This window comes from Rhagoletis zephyria, unplaced genomic scaffold (genome assembly GCF_001687245.7).
Source record: "Rhagoletis zephyria isolate East Lansing unplaced genomic scaffold, Rhagoletis_zephyria_1.1 Rzeph_scaffold_01013, whole genome shotgun sequence".
Lineage (NCBI taxonomy): Eukaryota > Metazoa > Arthropoda > Insecta > Diptera > Tephritidae > Rhagoletis > Rhagoletis zephyria.
The window spans coordinates 155,186-163,970 of NW_016158097.1; the positions used below are offsets into that span (position 1 = coordinate 155,186).

At 38.2% G+C, this 8,785-nt stretch overlaps 1 protein-coding gene across 1 annotated transcript in view; it reads right to left on the bottom strand.

The window, feature by feature from the left end:
- Rx (Retinal homeobox domain-containing protein Rx) overlaps positions 1–7,660 on the bottom strand; it is a 140,424-nt gene extending 132,764 nt beyond the window's left edge. The window contains exon 1 of the mRNA XM_017615413.1: positions 7,493–7,660. Within this exon, the coding sequence (XP_017470902.1) occupies positions 7,493–7,547 (55 nt within the window). The 5' untranslated portion in view covers positions 7,548–7,660. The remainder of the gene's footprint in view (positions 1–7,492) is intronic.
- Positions 7,661–8,785: the final 1,125 nt, after the last annotated feature.

An 8,785-nucleotide genomic window follows, 5' to 3' on the forward strand; every position in this document is an offset into this window, starting at 1 on the left:
AATAAACAAATATGTACAAATACAATTTATACACTTGAAAAAAATTTAGTTCCTAAGTAAGCATGAAATGGTCGGTAAGCAAAGTTTTTATCTTTCATTTGACATTTTTTTCCTGTTACAAGTACAAATTAAATTTTAAGCGTCACGTGACTCATTGCCGGCGGCTAAACTCCACCTTAACCAGATTTGTAATAGTTTTCATCAGACAAAGACACAAATCACAGCGAGTATTATAATTTTAGCTGTTAATAATCAGAAAATTGCCGCGAGGCAATGTGAAAAACTTGTGCGCGTACACGCCTACATAAGTACATACGTATGTATGCGTAAAAATACATAAGTTCCTAGGTATGTGCATGTGTACATAAATACTAGGGTAATTGACTCAGTTTTTCCAAACCGGTTTCAATCGAGTTTTTTGGGATATCTATAGACGGGTGTTTTGGAATCTAGATTTTTCGAATACTGAATAAATCGTATTTTTTATCAAACAAGGCAGTTTTTGTCATTTCACACAAATCTGTCAATAAAAGTTCTGAGTTTCTCGAAGTTATCAAGGCTTTTTCCAGTTTAAGGAAAACTTCTAAAATAGTTTTAAAATTATGTCCTGGATTATATGGGGATGAACAGTAGGAATGAATATCATACTTGATTCCAATAAATGAATGTTTGACACTTAAACGTCTTCTACGTAATTGGCTGCGCTTATNGTTTTTTTTTTAACTCCCTTTGACGTTTATTATTTATTTCGATATTTTTTTTTAAAGGTACAAGCGGAAAACGAGTAAAAATTCATTTATTTTTTTTTTAACCGTTTTTAACGAAATTTTGGAATCAACCAATTTTTTGCTAAAAGGTTACGTAAATGCTCGAAGTGCCGGACAAATTTTGAATAGAACGAAAATCGCCATCTGCGACCATTGTTATTTTCAACAAGCTAGCTGATAAGCGTTTCGCACTATACTCATAAAAGTTTCCCCAGCTATATATCGATAGACAAGAAATAAAAGCCACACTTACCTCTTTTTCACTTCATGTGAATCCGTAGTGGTGTTCCTTCGTATCTAAGATGACCGCTTCTGGTGACCAAATATGCTACTTGTCGTTTTTGAGGTATCATTTAAGGGCACAGAATTACAATATCGATGGGTCTTCCGTAGAGGAAATTTATGCGATCAGTGTACACATATTTATTTATACATGAACATTTACGATGGGCCATGGCTCTTTGGCAGTAAAACTACGACTTTATAGTCTTGAAATTAACCACTATCTTCGGCCAAACCTCCTTCTCCAAACAATTTACCTCAAACGTACACGGGATCATTTTCATAGATGCAAAAGGCTTCAACCTTTGCATGTTGATTGAGGTACCAGACGTTAAGAATCAGTTACACAGCATGTAATAAACACTTTTGCTTGATTCACTTCATTGCTTGAGAATGGAAAAACAATCAACACTGGGTTTCGTTTGAGTGGCTGCGATCCATCCAGAGTGGAATCGCATAGTGGCGAATATGAACCAACTAATATGCAGGATATCAAGGCGTAACGTATGTATGTAGCTACTGCTACCACTTATTTTGTTTTATTAACTATTTGTTTGTCCGATTGGTGCGAATGTTTCGCTTCTCATATTATTGTTCAACAATGGGCTACCAAAGCCCATTTGAGGATATTTTCGATGAAAACAGCACTTTTCGCACAAATTAAAAATCGCTAACTTTTCATATCCCTTCTCACTGCTACCACATATTTTGTTTTTACACGCATTTTCTTGTTTTTTGGATGCGATTTATTAATTTTAGCACTAACGCTCGAATGGATAACTGCATCGCGCAGTTCCAATAGCACACCGCGCATACTTAAGTAATAACAAAACAAATAGTAAACACAATAGCACATGCGTACAACGCGGTCCATTAATAAATTTTCAATTCACGGAAGTAGTGGTGTAGTTTTGTTATCATTATCGATACCCTATAAAATACGATACATTTCAGCGGTCTTTTGATTTTTGCTTAGGCTGAGGTTTCACTTATGGGCTATGTATGAAGTGTGCGCAAACTTTGGCGCATCGTAGTAGTTCAGTGACGTAAAATGCATATTACAACTTGCTTATAAAAACGATTCCGACAAAATTAAAGGTTTTAGCCAATTAATATACAAACATGTAAAATGATTTTTTTTGGGAAAATTAATTTTAGTTTTTCTTTACCAACAAAGGAGAGGAATCAACGATGCATTAAGAATTTTGATAGTCAAAATATATACCACCAGTTCATCACCTGAAGAAAGCACAGTTCTGTGTTAGTAATCTTCCGAAGTGAGAACCTATGAGTTGATAGTCTTCACGAGAAAAAATTGCCACTCTAAACCCAATGGCAACCTTAGCTCCTCATACAACCCTGCACATTCATAGCAACCATTCATAAAGCATGGTGTACATGCCTGTAACTCGCATCAATCATTGAGGGGAGTCTCTACTGGTGCTCTGATTTTTCATAGATTGAGAAAATTACTTAGTTTCAATAGCAATTGAATGCTTTATGATTTATAGGCCTAAATTAATACGTACATGTTGGTCGCCACCCTACAACCGAGTTTCCTCGTCAAATTCTAATGAGAATGGGGAAACTTAAATTTCAGAATATGACACGGTTCACATTGATGCGTAAACAAGCCGAAACAGTGCGAGGCTACCCGCTTACGTGCCGATTATGTGGTTTGAAGCATCCCCTACGGCTTTGTCCCGTTTTTCGGGCAAAAGCACCCGAAGATCGCTTGCGAGAGGTGCTTATACATAGGTATTGCACAAACTGTTTGGCGGGAACCCATCACGCAGCGAACTGTACGAATGAAGGGAGATACCGGCGATGCGAAGAAGCGCATCACACGTTGCTACATATCACGTCGCATGCCAAGAAGCCCCGTTTTAACCGCCGCCCGCCAAGGAGTACTATCAATGAGGACAAAGATAGCGATGTTATTTCCATAGAGGCTTCAGATCTCGAAGAGCGCGAAATAGATGCAGCCAGAAACGCCGCCTGGAATGGAAGCCACGGCTTTCCATCCGAGCACAACGAAAAATGTAAAACGGTTTCGCCCGGGCTTGCAACACGAGCTTAACAAAAGGAATGGACTGAGAACCTTAGCTTCCCAGCCTCCGAAAATCCAGCGAGCCAAACAACGAATCCGTCGGCGTAATGGCAAACATCGTCAGCAATCCAAAGGCGGGGGAGTGGAATCTCATGCATTGCACCTCCCGGCTCAACACGGATTTCGGTCCGGGCTTGTACAAGAGGGACGGACAACAAGCATGTCTCTCCATGTTTAGGCCGGCGCCCTAAACAATTAAATTTACGGACCGCCCTAATATTTCACTTTGTGTATAAGACACAACAGTTACCTTATACTTGTACAATCCACTAGCTATGTTAAAATTTCCCTTGCGGAAAAAACTGTTTCTCCTAAGGTAAACTACATAGCAGGAAAAAGAACGCATTTTACTTATCTTGCAAGTATCCAAGTAAGCAGACGTCCTCGAGCCACCACGCTTCATCGCCTCATCAATTTAATAATAAAGGTAATCTGAAATACATTTGTACATGTTATTATTAGAGCAAATAAAATATATTTTGAATTCTTGTATTTCTAATACCGAATTTTACCTTGTCTATTTCTTTTAATTTAACTTACGACACATCGGAGCGAACGTGTATCTGATCCTTGCCACATATTCGCCCGATGAACAACGGGTTCATCCGTTTTTTTCTTAATTTCAAAAGTGTGAAATGGGTTTTTCTTCAAATTGCAATTTTTTGAATAGCTCGAAAACCGATTTTTCGAACAATGCGAATAATCGAACACCCTAATAAATACATACATACGCACACATATGGGTAAAATGAAACATGCACGCTTTTACAGTTTTGCCAGTGTCATTGCGTAAAATAAAAGGAACTTTTAGTTCTCACTTGCAAATGATGTAGATTCGCTTACAAAAACAACATATGTACATTCAAACGCACACACACATTTAGTAGGTTATTCAATCAGATTCAGTTTTTTTTACTACCGCGCTAAATTGTCATTTTGACAAATATTTATTTTGGTGTTTGTTTTTGTTCTCTTGGTTTTTTCCTTTCATTTGCTTTTATGCAGTTAAGCTTGCGGCTAATTTGCCACCCCAGGGAGGATGAATGTGCAGTCGTCTCCCATTTTCGCACCTTTAGCATTTACTAATATCTTCGGCATGTCGTTTTGTATAAATTGTATTTTTTCTACTTTGTTTTTTATCGCCCCTTTTCCATTTCCTCTTTATATTTCTTTTTCAACAGTGTGCTAACATAAAATAAAATGCAATCAAATGCAACCTGGCCAAATTCAAACATACATATGTACTGGGATAACCAGCTAACGGAACCCAGCAGCAAACAATTGAGTAATTTTTTAAAAAGTATACTGGGCTATAACTTTGTTCACATAACGGTTGTTTGTAAGAGCCTAAACAAGTTACATATACATACATATGTATGTAGACAAATATATACATAAATGCTCAGAATGAAAAGGGAAATCGATTAAGCGGTGACTATATGTCCGTCCGTCCGTCTGTCCGTATACACTATAACTCGAGCAAAAATTGAGATATCTCAACAAAATTTGGTATGTAGGTTGCCATTGAAGATGGGCGAAATCGCGCTTCACCAGTCTTTAGTGGATAAAAATTCTAAGAATTTTCATATATTTAGTTTATATACAAAATGTCCAGACTCGTAGCTAGAATTCCGTTTTAGGTAAAACCCATGCAAATCGGAAGAAATCGTAAGGACCTGGAAATAATCAAAATGCATTACAAACAGATTATTTTAGGGTAACATGAAACTTCAGCTCTCTACAGGAATGATGAAATACTTTTTTTAACGTTTAAAGTTGGTTCCGCACAAAGGTAAAGGGTTTATGAGGGGACTAATTCGCAAAGAGTTGGCGATGTGGCTGAGAGACAAATATACATACATATAATATATACATCCTACGTACAAACAGAGACATGCTCTTAAACTTGATTGGTAGTAGAGATACGCAATGAAGTAGTATCTACCGTCCCAAAACAGATTAGTGTCAAACTAGTCATGAGCGACCCGTTGCACTTTGTTTATTCCACCTGATTGTAATGTATAAGTGTGCATGTATGTATGCATAAAAATTGTATTTTTTCTTGCCACATACAAACGGAAAAGGAAATTTGTTTCGCAATTGATTGAGTTTCTTTTATGGAAATTCGCATATTTGCGCCTACATCGTTGATACTTGGAATGGAACTAAACAAACTTAAATTAAATTTGATTTAATAATTTTACAGTATCGATTGATTGATCTTATGGAGAGAGTAGTACAGTCAAAATAAACATAAAAAAATTAAAACTTTAGTGATGAAGCGAAACTTAATAGAAAAAAGTCCATAATCGAAGAAGTTAGTGATAAATTTTCTAATATAGTATATGTACATACATATTTATTGAGGTGAGGTGAAGTGCGGTAAGACAAGTTCAAGTTAGGGGAGCAGATTGGGGATGAGCATCATAACATGATATAAAACATCTTAATCTTCAGTTGTATCTTTACTTACTCTCAGCGGGTTACACTTTTGATTTGCCGGGGCCGAGTCTATATAGATACAGGTTCGGTCGACAGGCCTCATATAGCTGTGCCAGAGAGCCTCTCAAGGTGGAGATGGACTCTTTATTAATGTCATTTATGACTTGTCTGTACGTTGTCGGGCGCAAGGATAGGGCTATGTATGCCTGGACTTCGTCCGTAAGTGCGTGAAGCTGCCTTCCGACATGCTTGTGAGGAGATTTTACTTCCACCAAGTGCCAATTCGGATGCTCCTAGCAGTAGCAGCCGGCAAGTTGGTGTTTAGGCGACCTCCGAAGGCATCCCGTTGCAGTTCGCATATTTTAGAACTGGTCAGCCAATTGCCTTGTATCTTGCCAACACCATTTCTTTGTTTTTGAAACAAGTGTTACCGGCGAGCGACTTAAGGACATTATTGCGTCTCTGTAGGAGAAGAGCACGCTGTCAAAGGTAACCCAACAATTTTAGTGTTTATTACTATCCGTAGTTGAGATCCCTCATACGCGGATCCCGGGAACAATCTGGTGTAAATAGTCACGCTCTATTGCGAGTACAGCACCATCTGCCGCGAAATAAGTGCAGATTTCCTCAAGTTAACCGACAGGCTGCCCACCTTCCGAAACTGGACCTATGTGGCGAAGGGCAATGGTGTGGGTACGGTAGTTCGCGAAAACAGAGTTTATCGCTCAGTATCAGTGGCATTAGTGTTATCGGAAATTTCCGCGAGGCTGTCCCAATTTGCATTTTTAAAGTTAATACAAGGGCAGTAGTCCGCAAAAGCAGATATGCCTTGATATTCTGCCTGCGATCAAAGTCTTCTTCAATGAAACGATACTGGGCAGTATGAATGGCAGGCCGCGCCATTGTCTGGCTTGCGGTCCTTACAGAGCGTATTTCGGGCGTTGCCGTCTCTCTTCTTGGAACGTAGCTATCTGTAAACCTACCATTAAGACGGCGAACTCCACAATATTTCTGTGGAGTCCGTTGTAAGAGTTCAGTCCGCCTTAAGAAGCTGATTTCAATGCAGCGGTTGAGGTATAAGTGAGATTGTTTGTCCTGGTATTCTGTCGCTTGCAGATTCGTGTATTCATTGTTGTTATTGTAGCGGCTACAACAACCCTGCCCAGATCGGTTAATATCTCAGTCGTTGTCATCAAGTGCCACTAACGGCAGCCCTATGAAGCGTGCAGCCTCGATAGGGTCGGTCCACAGGGAAAAAGGCGTTAGGATTGTCGGGTTTTCCGTGTATTCGTGACTGGTGGTGGTGGCTGGCAGCGTCGACCGAGGCGACGGTTAGAGAGATCTGTTCTGTAGATGTCCAGAACTGTCAAGCATCGTGCAAGTTTTCAAATAATCTTAATTCAGAAACTTTAAGTTGACCACGAGGGTATCTACGGGATTTGAGGGATTTCCAGTTATACCTTCCTTCAATCTAGAAGAAAAGATTGACCACGCAATATAGTGCCGCGTCAGAGGGGATGGTGCCGATATCCTCAAGCGCATAAGAATTGAGAGTAATACTATTGATAATGCTAATGGTAGTATCTAATGGTAATAGAATGAAGGTAATAATAAGCATACTCACAGTCTTACTTAGTTTTCATAGATCGATATGTTCGGAAAAAAACTGTGTTTTCAAAAATTTAGCAATCATTTTAACGGAAACAAATACCCAGCGCTCGCTTACTTTTTCAGTTCCGGTACTTAATTTCGATGGGCGTGATTGTTTTCTTCCCGCCAAACCCACCAATTTAGATATACGAAGGATACATTTGTGTAAAATAAATGCTTTTTTATAGTAACTAATACGAAAATAAATTCGAAAAGGTGGAGGAAAATATGCAGTACTTACCACATGCTCTTGAAGAATAGTTATTGTCAACAAGAAAACCGAAACAAACGCCCATAATCCGCTAATAGGTATAGACGTCGCATGATCAGCAACATTTCTTCAGTGTGAGTGTGAGTAACTTTTCCTACAAAGGACACATGCTGAGATAAGGATCTCATTACGCTCAAAAATGACTGGAAAGAATAGAAGAATGGAATAATGTAAAAGTAAGTAGAACAAAAACAAATAATACATATATTTTTACTAAGGCAAAACAATTATCCTTTCGTTTTACATGCACACGTTCAGCAACACCAACAATGCCCGAAGGCGAGGAGTGGCAGGATCGGTAACAAGGCTTCTTTGGTTGCGGTTTCCATTTACCCGCCGCTGCTTCAATGGGTAATTGAAACATCAGTTTCCGATCTCTGTGACAACAAACACCACTCGTCCACACAAATCGTACATAGAAATAGTTATGGCAAAAAGTATGTAGTATATGGCAAATGGATGCATCCCTGCAGGAAATGGGGCTAGTTTGTAGCTAACTATTAAATAACAAGCAGTCGACTAGTGGTTACTACCCTGCAGGAAATGGGGCTCGTTTGTAGCTAACTATTAACTAAATAGTATTCAACTAGTGGTAACTATTTATTAGCTATTTCCTTTAGCCGTAACTAACTACTTTTGAAGGGCGATGGCCGCAAAATAGTGATCCCTGGTTTCCTCTGCATTAGATGTCAACTAACTTGTAGCTAACTACTTTTCTACTACTACTACTACTAAATTTTCCTTTTTGTATATGTTTTACTTTTATTTTTATTTAACATTACATACTTGCTTATTTGGTTACATGTTTTTTTGTAGGTGGTCCCACATTTGAATTCCATCAGACATAACCTCAAAATAATAATGTAATATTTCGATATTTATTTTGTTTATGCTGAATTCGAAAAAACACCTGCGAAGTGCAGAAGAAGGGGTATTGAAAGTATTTTTTGTAGGAGGATATTTAAATAGAAACTTGTAAAGAAAACAAACTCCCGAGACGTCTGCATGACTCCTGCACGACTTTACAACTCATTTAAAGTTAGTTTTTTTCATAGCTAATTAGAAGTTAGTTATTTATCGAAATCCCGTAAAATTTGTTTCATTTATTTTATTATTTTAATCAATTGATAATTTTTTCTGCAGGGATGTGATGAGGTAGGATCATNGTATTGAAAGTATTTTTTGTAGGAGGATATTTAAATAGAAACTTGTAAAGAAAACAAACTCCCGAGACGTCTGCATGACTCCTGCACGACTTTACAA